Source organism: Eutrigla gurnardus (genome assembly GCF_963514095.1).
Source record: "Eutrigla gurnardus genome assembly, chromosome: 22".
Taxonomy (NCBI): Eukaryota; Metazoa; Chordata; class Actinopteri; order Perciformes; family Triglidae; genus Eutrigla; species Eutrigla gurnardus.
The window spans coordinates 14,215,285-14,234,745 of record NC_139933.1 but is presented as its reverse complement, the minus strand read 5'-3'; the positions used below and the strand labels follow the sequence as shown (position 1 = coordinate 14,234,745).

At 45.1% G+C, this 19,461-nt stretch overlaps 1 protein-coding gene across 2 annotated transcripts in view; it reads right to left on the bottom strand.

Annotated features, from left to right (window-relative positions):
* Positions 1 to 15,618, bottom strand: part of LOC311032573 (glutamate receptor ionotropic, delta-1-like) — a 388,903-nt gene extending 373,285 nt beyond the window's left edge. For both annotated transcript variants that reach the window (XM_084039468.1, XM_084039469.1), the window contains exons 1-2: positions 15,320 to 15,618; positions 2,008 to 2,163 (exon numbers count right to left, since the gene is read on the bottom strand). In XM_084039468.1, coding sequence (XP_083895594.1) covers positions 2,008 to 2,163; positions 15,320 to 15,401 — 238 coding nt within the window. In that variant the 5' untranslated portion in view covers positions 15,402 to 15,618. The remainder of the gene's footprint in view (positions 1 to 2,007; positions 2,164 to 15,319) is intronic.
* Positions 15,619 to 19,461: the final 3,843 nt, after the last annotated feature.

The following is a 19,461-nucleotide window of genomic DNA, read 5'->3' as shown; positions in this document are numbered from 1 at the left end:
CAGGTCCGTCTCTGCTGCACAGAAACACGCCAACGACGAGCAGCAACGAAGGAGCCAAAAGGATTCCCATGAGAGCAACGCGGTCACGCAGCGACGCTGATCCTCTCTGGGATCGATGTGTTTCCCTCCACGCACGTCGAGGCGGCGCCGCTAACGAGTGCCACGTGCTCCAAACGACATATATCGACATCCGTGACAAAAGCGCCAAATGTCAACGTGCTTTTGTCCCCAACAGCAGCAAGAGTCAAAATCCAATTACCACTTCTATTATCATACATAGGGAGGATTTAAATCTAGATAGATAGATATATATATATATATATATATATATATATATAGATAGATAGATAGATAGATAGATAGATAGATAGATAGATAGATAGATAGATAGATAGATAGATCATATCACATTGAGCAGGAATATAAAACTGTCTACATCCATAGACTATATAAAAAATATGTGTATTATATATATTTTTGAAATAAATCAATATTTGATATTTATTTTGGTGAGGAAATCTGACTCCCAATACATGAAATATGGATTTATAACGGCAGTTATGATGGTCAGCAGAAGATCCACAGCTCTCTGAGGCATCACACATCTTAACAGCCCCGTTTATTTTCCGTTTGCGAGGGTGGACCTGAATAAAGTATTAACATTTAACAACCAGAAGTGGGCGTTAAGTTACAAAAAGGTTGAGAACCCCGACCTAAAAAAAACAGAAAATGATAATACAAAACATACACTGCAATGTTCAGATACAGGCTTTTTTTTTGTTTTTTTTAAAGGCTGCTCAAGTCAAGATGTCATCCGGCTCAAAGTGCTTCTAGTCGTACGATATACTGTCGCTTCATAAACGATCCTCAAATCAAACATCTCACAGCCTACAATGCATCCCTGCTTTTCTGACCCACAATCCTCTGTGGTTGTGTGAGCAAGAGGATCAAGGTGTCATGTTTCTGATGTACTACTACTAAATCCTCTACTTGTGTTATTTGTGCTAAAAACCTCCCAGGGAACTGAACTGGGCGGCTTTGTCGAGTCGATACCTTCCAACATGAGCCGTCTCTCCAGCTGTGGAGGAGATCCCTTCAGGTTGCTGGGTATCGACGGAGCGATCAACGACGGTGCAGGAACACCGGCGGATGTAACCGTTTACTGAACTGGAAAACTGAGGAGCTCTGCAGGAATCCATAAACACACGAGTCATAATTATTTGTTCCAATTACCTTGGAGCAAGTCGTATCTCACAAAATATGATCAACAATGTTATTAAAACTCATGAGTTCTGGAGATTTGTACTTTATATTTAACTCAATTATCTCGTTTTCCCTTCCTAATCATCCAACAACGAAGCCTTCCTCCTCTCGTCATCACATTCACGTCTTCATCATCAGCATCCTCTTCATCACGACACAATAAGCTTTTGATTGTCGTGATTGCTCGTTTTCATCGTCACAGTAATCCTCAATGATAATCAGCATCAGCACCGTTATCAATATCAGTTAGAAACGATCCCCCTCAACAATCCAGCAACAACGTCGTCATCACCATCAACACAAACACTTATTCTGCACCAGATTGTCTTTTCAGAGCCCACAAGCCTCTCTGAGTAGGAGCAGCTGGCCTCAGTGCTGCCCCCTAGCTGCCTCTGCGCGGAACACACATGCAGATATAAGAGAGAGGGAAGCGAGTGATAGAGAGAGAATCGGTCTCGGAGGAAAACGATAAGACAGAGGAAAGAGAAGGGGAGGGAGGGAGCGGCTCGGCGGCGGAGCATGAAGAAGACCAACAGCGTCCTGGGAGAGAGGAAGCAGAGCGAGCAGCCGCCGCCGCCGTTCACAGCGTTTATGAGGTCGATACCTGGGTCATTATCGGCGAGGAAACCTCACCAAGAGACAGAAGCAGCTAAACCTACAGATTAACAATCTGAAGCAAGCAAGACACACACACACAGTCCAAGCTGAGAGCATCTCACACACACGGTCACGTGACCTCCTTACCTTCTTGCACCGCCTGGAACGGGTTGTTGGGCTCGATGAGTTTGATGGAGTGCGTGATCTTCTCGCTCTGCAGGATGTCATCGCTCAGACTGAGGTCCGACACGGCGAGCTGGAACACCTCGTCGTCCCGCACGGCGTTCTCCTCGAATATCGCACCTGCACAGGTGGGGGGAGAGGGAGGAGGGAACCCATGAGTAGGAACGCAGCCTAGGATGGAGCCTGGTCGCCATAGCAACCACAGCTGACAACTACAAGTCGACGGAGAGCAGAACTTTAAAAAAGAAAGATGTTTGCACAGTTATGAAATATCACCAATTAATTGAGAAAATAATTCAGAATTAAAATAATCTTGTGAACTCGATACTACGATCTTGTTGTAACCGTTGAGCCACACAGGGAATACAACCTGTAACCTGTAGTGTTCTGGTGCTTCTTAGAGCTGAGATAATTGATAAGTTTCCCATGATGCTTTGAGTCAAAAGGAAGTATCAGTAGAACCCAAACAAAGACTCAGATTTACTAATTTGGCAACAGATGAATCCGAAAAGTAAAGAAAACTACAGCAACGTGTCAGGAATCAAACTACCAACCCTCAGCGTTAATGCTCACCATAACACATGGGGAACCTTCTAGAACACAGAACTCACAGAACAATGTGTTCATAGTGATGCCTATCAATTAAATGAAATAATGAAATTGTCATCTATACATTGAAACACGTTGCAGACTCAAATCATCCCATAAAAGAAAATCATATTTAGAGGTTTTTCAACGTCATCACGAACATCGTCATCAGACGGTGCTCACTTTTTGTGCGACGTAATTGACTTTCCTAATTATGCCCATGGTCGTCGCCATATTGTTACAAAAATGTTACAACCAGTCAACGTAAAAGGACGTTTCTCTGCGGCAGGTTGGGAAGCAGATACGTTTCCCGCGGAAGTCTGCCGCGTTTTAATTAGCCGCCAATTAACAATCAATAATCCGACAGACAGGAGAAAGAAGACCGACCTCTCTGCGTCGGGTCCTCGCGCATTTACCGCGCAATGACGTGCGCAAACGGTGGAGACGCCATCTTCATCTCCACCTTCTTCTTCTTCATCATCTTCTTCCATTAAACGAACGTTTAAAAACCGGACTTCGTCGCATGACGGATATTTTGAGCGCTGACAGCATGGTACAGACACACCAACTCCGGCAGCGACGGATACGGACGCAACGGACCGTCGAACGCACCGGCGAGTGGGCGGTTCTGTGTTCAAGTGGGCGGGACTTTGAGTTTCGCTCTGCCGTTTCCAACATGGCGACCGGGCCACAAACGATCTCATTTTACAGTTAAACTACACGCTAAAGCATGTTTCTGAAAACATTTGAGTCGGGAAATGTGTAGTGCAGTAACAGAATCTGGATTCATATTTGATCAACACTGCCTAGTTTGATAGTTTGAACGAAGTTTCTGGAGCCGGCGGCATTGCGTTGGACGGACGTCATTTGCATAAAGTTCAATCTATCGAACTTTATGCAAATTCACATACGGCGACAGGGCCGTCAACTCGACGTGCCGTATCCATCATGCGGAGCTCCTGCTCTACATAGACAATGAATGGGATCCGTTGATTTGACGTCCGTTGCCGGAGTTTGTGTGTCTTGAGCCAGCCTCCTCCCCACCACACAACACGCGGCTTCCGGTTCTGTATCGATCAGCTGATCAGGTGATGAGGTCACCGACCCGCCCTCTCAACTATTGAGAATATTACATAATTACATAACTCGATGTTTCTGCCACTGACACAATAAATAAATGTTTTATATAATGATAAACTTCATAGATAATGAGATTAATATCAGAGGAATCTGCTGGTTTAAGGATTCATTCATTGCAGACTTGTTTTGAAAAAAGTACAAAACGAAATTATCAACTTGATAAAAAGCCTTCAAGCATATCCTGAAGGCCAATATAAAAATCCAGACTCTAATTATTCTTAGTTGATTTAAATGATTCATCTCCCCGAACACATCTGTGTTTAATTGTTTATCCCAAACTAGTGGACACAACAAAGAGGGCAGCTGGTACAGGTGGGTCTATCGGGGCCCAAGGAGAACCTTAATATCATACTGCATGTATTGAAGATGAGGGGCCCTTTGCTGGGGCCCTCGGCTCAGTTTCATCCCAGAGCCCCACAGCAGGTTGACGTGTCCGCGACTCAGGTCTGAAAGCTTGTTGTTTACAGACAACGTGATAGACTGGCAGAAGAAGAAAAGAAAGGAAAGATCTGATTCATGAGCTTATTCCACAAAATGGAAACGTGAACATCTAAAACTTGGCCATCTGCTGATGAAGACCATGGGATGTAATCGAAAGCCTCACACACAACAGGAGGTGGGGTTGTTTTTCTCAACACTACTTCCTGTGTGAAGAAGAAGAAGAAGAAGAAGAAGAAGAAGAAGAAGAAGAAGAAGATGAAGAAGAAGAAGAAGAAGAAGAAGAGCTACAGCTCCTTTAATACGATGTGTGTATTCATTTTCATGAAAGAGCAACAGGCTAATCAGTGGTGAGACGCCAAGCAGACATGAAACTTCCATGAAAACGTCTTATTTCTAAAGAGTGAAGCTGCCAGATTTCAGTGCAGCTGGTGGATCTTGAATGTGCAGACAGATGAAAGGATGAACACGGAGCCATACGGAGGGAAGGAAGTGCAGAGAAACGGACAGCTTGATCAATTGAACTTTCCAGATTCTGTTTCGGACAATTTGTCACGCACAAAACCTCGCCTACAAGTGAGAATTCAATTTGCCAGTCTGCTTGTGTTCATTCAGCCCACTGAGTCTCCGGATGAACTCGGCTCAGCACCGAGATCCTCCTCCGACCCCCCTCGCAGGGCTGCAAAGGTGGGGGGGGGCACCCACCGTCTGCCTTCTGGGTTTGATCGATCAATCATCCAGTTTTTTATGAAATTGCTGCCGTCAGTCAGGCGTTTTCAATTAACAATGAATCTGGTTGCACCTGTCAGAGCGGAGACGTGGCGAGGGAGCTGATGTGAGCTTTAGATTTGCCCTCGGAGCGGCGGCGGACTGGGAAGCCTCAAACTTCAAACAAGTTTAATTAATAATGAGAGCCGAGGGTGGAGGAGGACGACTCCAGGATCAAACCCCCGATGGCGTCATGCACCGCCGAGCCTCCTACGACCTGGTCTGTGTGGAAACAAGTAAAGGTCACCCCAAATGACAAAAACACACATTTTCTCACTTGTGTCCATCCTTGCAGATAGTTTTGGTTTCCAGGTTTTTTTTTTATTTCTGCCTCCACGTGTTTTCATCTGCAGCGTCACGCAGCATTACTTGACATTTAACCGTATGAATTGCTCTTTATTAAAACATTTCCTTTCACCGGTGGCATACGCTTGCAGTCAAGGCCACATTATTGACTGAGCTGGATACTTGTTAACAAATGGGTAACAACTATTAAATGCCATGGAAACGGGGAAATCCAGTTTGAGGTGGGAAATGAATGTGTGGCCTTTCCAAGTGTATTTGCAAACATTCCTATACCACATGCAGGGTGGGAAACTTCACACCAGCCAGCAGCCAAATGCAATTTATTTGCCACTTATGCAAAAACAATGTATTGTGGCTGGTGAGTTTGTGGAGCCTCCTGCTCTCTCTGGCAGGTGATCAACCGGCGCCCCAAAGCTCCAGCAGGCTGGAATATCAGAGAAAGCAGCCGCTTTACTTTGGGATTTAGCTGCGTCTGGGATCTGCGGCCACAAACTCTCTACCTTTTCATCTCATAGGAGCTTTAAGGAGGCGGCTCACGGGTTGACAAGATTCTCTGCTCTTAAAAATACCCAATATATAATACTATTTTTCCCTGAATGGAAGGGAAATGTGTAGATTTGATTTGTAACCAACCTACTAGAACATGTTTACAAGCTTTAATGATAAAAACGCACTATGATTCTGATACTGTCTCTGAAACACGACCTTGTTTAGTGCCCGTCTGCTCTGTTTGGCTTGCCAGGAAAACATAGCACACCTTTGCAAAAGGTACTTCTTAAGTCATGGGTGGAATATTCTAATAAACCTGCATGTGAAATAGGAAGTAGAGCCAAATCAGAATGGCTTGTTGAATCAATAAATCAAATGTTTAATGATCTAGGCACACTTCTTTCACAGTTTGTGGGCTGGCAAACACTCCAGATACACACATGTATGTGAACAAGTACTGAACGAGTGAGGTTTTCAATCTAAGTTACCAGATATTAAATTGTACTTAAAGTGTCAAAAGTAACTGTGCATAATGCAGATTTTCAGTCTGTTGTATTATTAGCCTTTATATGATATTACTCAAGTATCTCAAACTTGTACTTAAGTGCATCTGAGTGATGGTTTTCACCACTTTTGTGCACTCTTTCTACTGTACATGTGTGTATTTGTGCATAAATAGTGTGTTTTTGTCCAGGTGTGTAGATTGTTTCTAAATATAATGTTGCCATGTAAATAGAGTCGGCCCACTAACATACAGCTTCAGACTATAGATTTCCAGTCAGTCCTGACCTCTTTTGGATTTATTGATTCATTATATTGACTATGAAAACACGTACATGTACATGTACATTTTTGCTGCTTGTTTTTATCATTGTTTTCCATTTTCTTCAAAGCTCCTCCCTTTCAGCACCACGGACAGCGACAAACCTACTTATGACAACAGTAAACACACCTGCCTCCCTTTCAGCACCACGGACAGCGACAAACCTACTCATGACATCAGGTAACACAACCACCTCCCTTTCAGCACCACGGACAGCGACAACCCCACTCATGACATCAGTTAACACAACCACCTCCCTTTCAGCACCACAGACAGCGACAAACCTACTTATGACAACATTAAACACACCTGCCTCCTTTTCAGCACCACGGACAGCGACAAACCTACTTATGACAACAGTAAACACATCTGCCTCCCTTTCAGCACCACGGACAGCGACAAACCTACTCCTGACAACAGTAAACACATCTGCCTCCCTTTCAGCACCACGGACAGCGACGTGTCTGCAGCTGCTGGTTCTCTGCTGTGATTTCCGTCTGCTTTCAGTTTTGCTGACATAAGTATATGGATTTCAAAGGGAACCCAAATATTTTGATAGATCATTTACATATTTGACAGGATAAAACGATGGACAAGCTTTCTGTGCTGTTGGACTGAAAACCACATAAAGCGACTGTCAGTCATCTTTACTACAGAGTATACAAAAATATTCAGAAGTGCTGCAGGGCGACATAGCAGGACGTTACTCTTGTGATATTTCTGACAGCAGATTTAGAACAAATCTGACTCCCACGTTCTTTCACACCTCAAATCACTCTGGGGCCCTTTGATCAACGGAAACGGTCAATATCGACACACAACTGCACTTAACACAACTCGCCCTTCTTCCTTTCATCACTCTTGGAGAGTAAAATCCATCCCCATTAAGGGATTAACCGCTGCTCATATGAGGGGTGTAATTCATCTTTTAAGCTGCTCGTGTGGCAAAGCACAAGGGAAATAAAACACATGGAGCAATGACACAACTTAGACTTTGTCTTTGCTTTTAACTAAACACTGAAACCCCCCCCCCCCCCCCCACACAGAGAGAGAGAGGGAGAGAGAGAGAGAGAGAGAGAGAGAGAGAGAGAGAGAGAGAGAGAGAGAGAATTTGAGCAATAAGACATGAAGTCATATAGATATCTAGCAAAAATCCAAAGTATGTCACAATAGCAAATGAATCATTCTTAACACATTCAGATCCGAATTAAGGTCCAAAGTTTAACACATTAAGAAATTATTATAAAAGGTCATTAAAAGTGGATTTCTACTTCAAATGCACTTGTATATCATTAATAATTAAAATACTTAATTATGTCTTTCCATTTCCTTTTGTCCGTTCTAATGGACGAGAAACTGAACACGAAAATACAGCTAATTAAAAATGGCAATAATTAGTCACAAGTGATCTTAATTTGTATGATTAAAAAATCAAATGAGAACAGTCAGAATAAATCCAAATGATGTTGTAAGATGTTGTCCATCCATCCATTGTCTACCGCTTATCCTGTATTCAGGGTCACGGCGGGGCTGGAGCCGATCCCAGCAATCATGCGGGGGCAGGGTACACCCTGGACAGGACGCCAGATTATCACAGGGCCAACATGTAGAGACAAACAACCATTCACACTCACATTCACACCTACGGGCAATTTAGAGTCACCAATGAACCTATCCCCATCCTGCATGTCTTTGGACTGTGGGAGGAAGCCAGAGAACCCGGAGAGAATCCACGCTTACACGGGGAGAATATTTATTTATTTTAAAGAACTACTTCATAACTACTACACCAGTACAGAGTAGAATAGCATAATAACAATATACAAAGATGAATATTTGAACACAATCTGTTAATTAATTGCCTCCATAACGTTACGTGTGTTGGTCAAGGTTTGGTTGGGAACAAAAAGCTACTTACAACAGCCAAACATGTTATTTTGGTGTTGTTTTCGGGATGACGGCACCAATACTACTCAGGTGATGGAAACACAAATCATCAGCCTTCAGTCACTAGAGGAACGACACCTCTGTTTCTATTGGTTAAAAATGCTAATTTGCAAAACAAAGCTGAACAAATTCTGACCTAGTTTTCTGGAGCCGCCCCAAGTTCCCAAACAAACAACGGAAAAGGCACCCGCGTCACATCAGCTTCAGTTAGAGTGAATGTGAGACGGAGCCGACTGTCACCATACTGGAAGACACAACAGGACTCGGTCCTGATTGGCTGCCGTTGTGACGGAATCGCCCCGCGGGCCATTTGAAGCTACAATCCTCCATTGGACAGGTTCGTGGTGGGTGAGGTGGAACAGTAAGGCTGCTGTCGTCGGACCATAAGGGTGAGAAATCGGCCTTCACAATCACTCTGTTCAAACAGACTAAATTATTCTGATCCCGAGCCAGAGGCGATTTAAACAGTCAAATGAATAATGTGGAGCTTTAAAACGAGGCAAAGCACAACAACAAGATTTATAACACCCAGGATTTCTGGACGACGTGTCCAAAAGAAGCAACCGGGCGTCTGCAGCAGAGCTATTATCATAATTACCCATCCAAGTAAAGGATGTTTCATCTGGCTGCAGAGCAACGGAGAAAGGTGCAAGAAAAGCGGCCTAATTCACTGTCACTCCATACGAACACGAAATGCTGCCATGCTGTCAGACTTCATCAGCTGTGCGGCGGCTCGAGTGCTGCGGAAATAAGCCGCAGAACTCCATTTTCATCCTTTTTCATTAGAAAACCCAGAAGCTTTCGCCCTGTGAGATCCTCTGCTGCCTCTCCTGCTGTCACACAGCCAATCACCGTCCTCAAACACCAACTTAATGCAAATGAAAAGTGCATCTGTGGAGATTACCTGCACGACCGGCCACTTTGGCATGTGTAACCAACAATTTGAGACTAAACTCTTCTACTCAGGAAGCAGTATGATGAACATTAAGAGCCATGGAGCCGCTGCAGCTGCCAGGCTGTTAAACATCCAGCAGCTGCTAATATACCAAAAAATCTAACTTGCAGAAAACAAAACTTTAAATTAAACCAGAAGCTAAGTGTCAAACTACACAAACACAATCACACTTTGTAAACTGGGAATGTGCTGCGACTGTGTTAAGCCTCCGTATCTCAAGTAAAACACACCATTAATTAGAACGCGTGCATAATCACAAAAAAGCTCCAGCTGGCAAACATGCAGGAAAACGTCTTGGCTTATGTTTGCAACTCGTTAAATTCATAAATATATTTTTGAACCAATCAGGGTCTCTGCATGTGGACATGTGACGGCACTTTATTTGGATGAAGAAAAAGTCAAAAGAAACTGAAGAGCAAGAAGAAATACAACCAGCTGACAGGCTGAAGTGTGATGTGAGCACAAAACATCCAAACAGAGATGTTTATATAAAGTTTCAATTACATATTCCCATGATGTGTTCTTGGCATTTGGAAAGAAAATAAAGAGAATAAGACCATTTAATTGGAGTAGATTTCAAAGAGCTTTAGTCCCCGTTTTGTTGAGCAAAAAAAAACCTTTCAGTTCTACACCAAACGTGATGTTTGTTAGTGGAATGTCAATGAAGTCTGGGAAAATTGCTTTAATTCAATACTTTATTTATCCCTCAATAGGCAATTTGAAACGAATGTGCTGCAACCCAGAAAAACACACAAGCAATTAATTCACTTCAAAATACAAAACAGGATCACGTAAAACGGTTTTAATAATGGACGTGTCCAAGCTGACCAACACAACCAATTAATAATAACACAACGGTTATGTCAACACACTACCAATGTTCTAAATCCAGGACTAAACCTAATCCTAGTCTGGGAAAGCAGAATATTTGATCCGGTCTGAAAGTCGATTAGGTGAATTCATTGATCTGTAAAAAACTTAATTTCTCCACAGAAAATGACACAAAAGCATCACTTTAAGTACTGTGCGTACCAGAGATGTGGTGATAGATGGATAGAAACTAAGTAATGCATGAAGCATGAAGAAAGCATAAAAAATGATTAATGAACTAAAGAAATGAGAGTCGACTGAGACGCGGCGGCCCGACTAATGACTAAAGTTTTAAGAGGCGTCACTCAGAGAAAAACATTTACAGTTATTCACTATCTTGGCAGCATCGGTGTGAAAAGATCAGGATCGACCTTCTATTTGTTAATCAGCTTCCTTTCAAGCGTTCGCCAACACGTTCTTCATCGTCTCCACCTGTCGGCTGCACTGAATGCGAAGGAACACAAACGCTTCTGTGTCTCTGTGACCTCGCGGGGTCAAACACGCGTTTATTCAATCAGCTGCATTATGTTAGAAAGACGGCTGTACAGTGTGTGTGTGTGTGTGTGTGTGTGTGTGTGTGTGTGTGTGTGTGTGTGTGTCTGTGTGCAGGTGGTTCAGGTAAATGACCCGGCTAAGTCTTCGCTGAGTCGGAGCGGGAAGCCCTCTTCCCTGACTGGGTTAGTTTATCTTGTTTAGCGGCGCGGCGAGAAGCGGCTGCAGCTGTTCGTTCACCTCGCCGGCTCCGACACATCCGACTCCTGCTGCTCGAGCTCGGCCCAACCAACACCCCGGCCACAGATAAGCAGGGCTCCCCTTCTGCCAGCCGTTACACCGCCGCCGTGAATCATCCCTCGCCTGCTGCCTGGCTCGTGGGACGGGGTAATCTCTTCTCTTCAGGCCCCCTTATGAAAAGTGACTTGTTATCGGCTTGGTCTACGGGGCGTTAAGGGGACCTTCATGCCCGGGAAACCACCCACAGGGGGCAACAGGAAGTGCTAGAACCAGGTCCTCCCAACACCGGCTCCTGAAGCCTGATACCAACATTATTTACAGTCAGAACACAATATCTCCAGAAACCATCTCTGACATGACGTTCTTTTGCCTCAGCTTGTAAAACGCTCTGAAACACCACTTTGATATAAAACTAACACCAGATGGGGCAAATCCCTTCAATATTTATACATAAACATCTGAATGTCACTGCCTGTCAGTGGCTGAAACCTGCGTTCATCTCAATCTTCCCGTCAGAAGCAAATAACCGCTTTTGGATCGTGAATGATGCTGGTAAAAAAAAATCAACAGCTCTTCTCAGATGGTCAGATCTAAAAAGCAAACACAGGAAGAGCCGATCAAACCCCCGTCAGAGACAAAATACCATCAAAAACAGGATCCATTTCAGTTCCCATTCTCACTCTGCAAACAGGAAACCTTCCGGCGCCCCCCGGAGGATCCGATGAGGTCGGGTCTCTGTGCAGCCCAGTCAACTTGCTGCACGTCAAACTGGAAAGAATGGTTTCTCTGTGCACCAGCGGTGTCACGTCGGAGCAGCAAACGGCCTCCGAGCAGAAAAATGCAAACTCACTGCCGTCTAGAATATCATTGGAAGGCTGTAGCATCTTCTCTTCAGTCTCCACTAAAACGCATTTCTTTGCATCTGTTGTTGTTGTTGATGATGTGTCAGCGGTCTCTCTGTTAATTGACTCCCATCATGTTCTCTACAAATAACAGATATCATCTCATCACGTCTGTAAACTGATTGATCGTCCTGCAGCAGCTTCTGTTGACGTCTCACTGGTGTTTGTCTGCGTTTCACAATGATTCTACCGACCTCTTCTCCCCCAAACGCCAGTGTTGATTGGAGCCCTGCTCCCTCCAGTCTGGTCCTGACCTTCAATCAGACAACCTGACTCAGAAATGTGGGTGTTCCTCCCGGTGCATCTCCAGAACGGCAGGTCATACAGACTCCAGACCGGTACCGTTGGAAAGCTCAGCCGCTACGGCGAAAAGAATGTGAAAACGATCAGCGCCCGTCGGCCATGTTCCTCGACCACTGGTTTTCTCTCTGGTCACAAGCCAAACCTGCAGCATCTGTTTTCACAGATTTGTGCCCATTCAACCAGAGAAGGGAGGGGGGGCTAATTAGATGAACCAGCTGCTGTTGTGATGGGACGAGAAGAAGAAAACCTGAAGGCTCTTGAACCTCGACGGTGATTCTGCACCACTGAGGCACACGAACGCAGCAAGTGGGTCAGAGGTCAACGCAGGACGACTGAAGGTCTGAGTCACCCCCCCACCACACCAACCTGCAACACTCACTCGGCTGCATCCCATTATGCAGCTCAGTTTCAAACTGTGACGCTCTCCTCTAGATTCCTGCCAATCGATCACTCTGAATGCTTCACACCGGTCCATTATGAAAACTATCCTGTTATCTGATCCGCTGTCAAAACAATAAAACTTAATTGCGCTGGAAGCTTCCTGTGGTGAAACTAAAACCAAGACGTAATCCTGCAGATTTCAGACTTTTCCTTTGGTCTTTACTTTGATCTTTACCAAACAAAATCGCGTTCTAAACTAAATTTCGCTCTCAATTACGTTTCACAGGTAACGTATCTTAGAGGGTTTACAGTCACGCTTTTAAACACGTGGTTAATGTTGCAAATTGAAACGAAACAACACACAAAAAATGCAACAAAACTACTTATTTAAATGTAATCCAGGAACTTTCCCCTTTACTCACAAAGCAGTTTTGTTGTATCTACAAACGTCATGAAACTATAAATGAAGACGAAACACACAAAGTGATGTTTAAGGTTTTACATTGTGTGATACTTTCACCTCTTCAGGCCTAAAATGTGGAAAAACAAACAATCTGAGAACGGATTATTTCTTATGTGCATTTAAAAAGCTAACTGTGGAATCCAAAGACTTTTGTCATTTCATGGATTTTAAGTCCAACAATGTTGGGAACCGCCCTCACTAATGTTCTATAAGAGCGACCTGGTTGTCAGGAGGAACAAGACAACTCTGTCTTCTCTGGTCCAGAGCCGGATGATTCAGGAATCAAACCCACGTGGTCCAACACTTATCTTCACGTTCTATTGAACGACCACCGATTTCCTGCTCTGGAGAACATTCTTCAATCCAGTGTTCATGAGCAAAAAAAACAAACATTTAGGTTTGTTTCAGCATCTGAGTTGTAGGAAACTATGAACCAGATTTCATATATTTGAAAATGCACCAGATTATTCCTTTTTTATTTGCATTCTTTGCTCATCAATGATCCCAGTACTATTTGGCATCAGCCCCCTTATGTGTAGCGTTTTCTGTTCTGTGTTCTTGATAATCCCGGATCACTGTTCTCTGTTGTTTCCGTGAGCAAACTAAACACAGGATTCTTCCTCCCGGAGGACAGTGAAGTATCCTTCCATCTGTCCGTCCATTCATCTCCTCCCTGCAGATATATTGGGCGGTTGTATGGAGTCTCTCCTCCGTGTGCGGCAGGTTTTATTTCCTGTGAAGGTGCAGCGATAAAGATCATTGTGTAATCAGACTCCTACCCTTTCATGGTAACGGCATAAACACCCGGCACATTCTGCTGCTGAAGTTTAGAGGCGTCCAGTGATGATGATGATGATGATGATGATGATGATGATGATGATGATGATGATGATGATACTTCTTCATTATTAAGTGCATCTTCCCATGATGGAAGCAATGTGTCACCCTTTGGAAAGATCGTGTGAAGTAGGAAGTGTGTAGTTAGATGAATGGTTGTGACTCCCCCCCTCCTCCCCCCTCCTCCCCGGGTGAGACCATACAGGCCACCGCAGTGCTGCCGCTGGCCGGGTTTGACGCTCTGAGCTGCGGCACACATCGGACATGTCAAACCCTTTTGATTAAAGTATTACTATTGTGTGTTTTTACTTCCTCCTCCTGGCTCTCTTCCAAACGGCGGCTTGACGCAGCCAGCCGTCTCAGGGCGAAGAGGAGCCTCCGCGTGGAAGTAGTGCAAATGTTGGGAGTTTATGTTAAAAGTGCGATTAGTCAGCGGGGTCTCATCGAATCTGCGCTATCCTCCCACAATCCACTGCAAAGGAGCTTGACGGATATCAAAATAAACCATGAAAAGGGGGGGGGGGGGGGGGGGGCACGAGCACGGAGCGGTGCGCGTGCTCGTGTCTCCGTGCTCGCCAACTCGCTGTTGGTTTCCGTCGTTGACTCGGAGCCCAAACAGTCGGCGTTTGTCCGCTTTGTCATCTCTTCCCCCGGCAGAGTTGATTAACATTTCACCCACGTCCAATTCAAAGTTCAGGCTTGTAGATGAGGGGAGTCGAGGGAGAGAGGGGGAGGGGGAGAGGAGGGAGCGAGGGAGGGGGAGGAGGGGAGGGAGGATGGATGGATAAAGCAAAACCCTCCAAACACCGATGTGGGGCCACTTCCTCCTGGTTTTCTACGTGTGAATGTGATCGACATGAAATATCTCTGTCTGGGAAGTAGGATGGGTAGAAAGATGGAGGGGTGGATGGAGGGATGGATGGTGTGCAGCGCAACACTTTGCGGACACTTCTGCGCCTGAGCCTGGATGCAACAGCCTATCTCCTCGGATCGGAATGATAATCAGATCGGATCTGTTTGAAAAACAGCGCATGCACCGAAACTCTCATATTCAAATTCTGCCTCCGCTCTTCAACTTAAACACCACTAATCTCTGGCCGCATGTCACAGAGCCAGCAGGAACACGCTTCTGTGCTCACATCCCGGGGTGGAAGCCGTCCCTGCACGCCGCCACCAGCCCGGCTCTCCCTACAGCCAAAGCCCCGCACGGCAAAGCCAACAACGAACACACACACACACACACACACACACACACACACACACACACACACACACACACACACACACACACACACACACACACACAGGGAGAGGAGCCCCGGTTGGTGTCTTACCAATGTGAATGATGGAGTCGGCGCTCACTGTGTTGCATTGCAATATCCACAGGGAATGAAATAACAGTGTCAGCATTTCCATCTCCAGTTTGAGCCAAAAAGGCGCATCCACGGATCCACCTCGCTGGTTTTGGCGTTTTTCTCCAGTGATGAGCAAATCCAGAATAAGCGTCGGTGCGTAAAAGCGGCAGCGGCGGCAACAGCGGCGTCGGCGTCGGCGGGGAACCGTGCTGAGTGAATCACCGCCGGATAGTGATGCGGAGCCAAATCCAAAAGACCAAACTGTTGGCCGGAGTCGAGTGGAAAGAAGAAGGGTAGAAAAATGAAATGCGACGCTTCCGGGAGTCCGGGGAGAAAGAGACGCGGGTGAGAGAGGAGGGACGCGGGGAGGGATGAGAGAAGACACCGGGGGTTTGATTCCGAGGCTGAGATCCGCCAGACGAGCAGCTCTGACTCTCTACCTCCGAGTCTGAGACATAACACACTGCAAACTGCGGAGGAGGAGGAGGACGGACTCTCTCTCTCTCTCTCTCTCTCTCTCTCTCTCTCTCTCTCTCTCTCTCTCTCTCTCTCTCTCTCTCTCTCTCTCTCTCTCTCTCACCTTCTCTCTCTTCTCCCCCGACCCACGTGATTGCAGAGCCTCTATCTACGGCGCTGGAAGCCCGACCGGAGAAAAGAGAGGCGAGGGATGGAGATGGAGAGAGATGGAGGGATGGATGGGAGCCGGTGCGCGCCGCGGAGGAGAGAGACGGGATGAGAGGGACCCCGAAGGTAGTCGGTCCACGGACGGAGTGTCGTGTTTGGTCGGTAGGTTTTTGTGCCGGACTCGGACGCTGGAGAGTCGGGAGGGGTGGGGGGTGGTGGGGGACGTCGTCGGTTCCCGGTAACGAACTTGCGGCAGCCCGACTTCACGTTTCACGCGTCGGAGGCGCTCCGACCAAAGTTGGTGGATCGTGGAGGAGCCGTCACCAGCACCGCATTGCCGCGCTGCAACGAAGCTGTTGCGCGCGTTGGATCGACTCGGCGTGTTTGCGGCCACGTCGGTTTTATTCCGCTCGTGCTTGTGACTCCGGTGTCCGTGCGTAAATCCGAGACAATATGAGTTGTTTTGTGTTTTATTTTCTCGTGACGGAAACGATTAAAGGGGACATGTAGCGGATCTGTGATAGATGAACAACTTCATCTCAACAAGGGGAGAGATGTCTACAATTACAGAAGCCTGAATGAATATCGGGTGAAGTGTGACGAGTGTGTGTGTGTGCGTGCGCGCGTGTGTGTGTGCGCGCGTGTGTGTGTGAAGCCACCGGCAGTTTGGAGAGGTTGGCGAGCTTAGACTCGTGCGTAAAATCTCCCCGCGCTGCGCGGAGGATTCCCCCGAAAAAGGAGAGATGCAGGGAGGCTCGGACGCGCTGACGTCCCGGTACCGGGGGGGGGACGGGAGGAGGGAGATGTGTTAACGGCGGGATACTGCAAGGGGAGTTCTCAGCCAGTCAGCAGGCTGCCGCTGCTGCAGGTCTCACGCTCTAACGAGGCTCAGTCGAGTCTCTGCAGCCTGAAGCCTGTGACCGACGAGGTTACACACGCATCCTTGACGTATGTGCACGTGACGTCACTCACCTACCCCGTGATGTCATTCCAGGTTGGGTTTTGTGTTTTTGTTGTGGGGTCATACACGTCAGGAGGGAGTGACGACCTGTGAGGAACCGAAACGGACTGTTTCTCTCGGCGGAAGGAAGATTACTACACCTGACCTTACAATTAAAGGATATTTCTTGCGAATGAATCCTCAGAAATGTCTTTTAATTGTTTGGTCAAGTCTAGTTCAGCGAAAGTCTCCAGACGAACCTTCCCTGAGCTCCTGCAGGTGCTGCCTGCTGATGGATTCCGGGGCAGTTTTCAGCACCACGCCGGATCGGACAGCTCCTCTAGACTCACCGGTCGTTTTACGATCTGCAGCGCAGCTACGGAGGCCCAGAAGTGACAAATGTTGCTGTTTTTAGATGAGTCAAAAGTGAGTGAGTTAAGTAGAGATTTGCAATAGAATATGTAATAAATGTTTTAAGCTTTCCTTTACATGAATTAATAATAATAAAAAAAAAAGTTTCACCCTTTTCATCAAATTATTTAAAGGAACGTTGCATGGAAATGGACATTTTGGAGATCAAAAAAGAGTTCAATCTTGAGTTGAGAATAATATCTCAAAGCAGGTCAAGTGTTCCCAAGGATGTGAATACGGATATGCACAGAGAGACATCCCCTCACATTATTATTTACTATGAATTATCAGAACATTTGTAACCTTCGTGACCTCAGTGGCTCCACAGCTTCCCGTTAAGGACAAGAGTTAGACGTTGAAATCACAAGGAAGGTTTATTTCACTTTCGCTGAAATGTCGTCTTTGCTGGAATAAAAGTGTTTGTTTTTTGTTTGTTTTTTTAAGTGTGTGATTTCTCTGTGACTTTGTACCTGAATGAGTCTTTCTGAGCTGACGAGGCTCGAAAATGATCAATGAACCTGCTGATTAATTCAAACGGGGCGTGATCAGTTCGATCCTGGTTGCCATGGTTACATAGGCGGAAACAACCGCACTTGACCACAAATACTTCACTGATATCATCAAAAAGCAACTCTTCTAACATCACCGACATCTTCAACACTGATGTTAGAAAATACACTGAATATTATTTTATCCATTCATGACATCATCACCACCTCTTTTCATTAGTTTCAGCATCATCAATATTAAAATATCCATCATTCTCTGCACTGTCACATAATATTCATCATCCATGATACTCTCATCTTCATCATCATCATCATCATCAAAATAAGGCACATTCATCGAGTTCATTAACTCATTAAGGAACTATAAATCCATCAAGAGACTTTACATACGTTGTTGTATATTAAAGATGAGAGAATCTCTCTTTATTATATGTTCTTTAGATGTTATTAACATCTCATACATGTAAACACATAAACATTATATGGGTCTTTTTATTTTTATTTGTGGTAGTGAGTCTGAGCATCGTTTTTCTATTTTATATATAAAATACTCCCAGAAGCATGCAGCTGTTGTCGGTCAGTGGAACATCACTCCTCCTACTGGACACACACTGTAACTGCAGCACTGCTTTCATACTGAAGGTGAAGCAGGGAGAGAGGGAGAGAACATGTTTCCAATAGATAATCCAAAATAAACGGCGTGCAAACGATTTAATTCAAACGTCAGTCAATCAAATATCACATAAGTGCTGCTTTGAAAGGCAGAAACACCGGCAGTGAGACGGATGCCAGGTCGATTTTAACACCCTTATTTCGAATTAACACGCCGTCAAAGATGCTTTACAAGACCATAATCTTACATGTATGATATTAGTATCAGTAAATAGAAGGTCTTATCAATGGAAAACATTACAGATTAGGGTAGACGATTAACAATGCATGTTTATATTTAGGGATTTTATTATTAAATGTGTGCATACAAGCCAGGTTGAAAGCATGCTTCCCCTATGTAACTCACATATTGATAATAACTGATCATATTTGTTTGTTTGATGGATGGAAGCTGCTGTTTAACGGTTGTGTGGAACCATCCAGCTAAAACAAAGTGTCTGAACATCCGTTTCAGTATCCAGCTGGTGTGTTTGAATGTGTTGGGATGTTTCCAGCTGTAAGAGATGCTCACGTGTTTCCACTTACAGTGAATTCTCTTCAAAGTTAAGTCTCACTATCAGGAGACTGGAAAAGAAAATGGACTCTTGGAAGCTTCATCTTCAGCTTGATTTTAACTCAGCAGCCGAATCAACCCGGAGCCAATGACAGCTGATCACACACAATAATCATCATCTCTCGATCGTCGGATATCAGACGATATCCTCTCCCTCATAAAAAACAAACTCCCGTGGTTTGGTCTTGTGGTTTGGAACGGGTTTTCAGGTTCAACTGGAAGATGGAAGAGCACCAATTGACCTCATTGGAGTAAAACAGTGGAGAGAACGCCATTAAGTTTGAGAGGCTTTTTCATTTTTTTTTTGAAATAGTCGTACAGATGATGAGTGGTGATTTTTTGAATGTCTGACATCTCTTAAGGGTTCAGAATCCATTGAACTTATTATTCAATTATGTTTCTGTAGACAAAG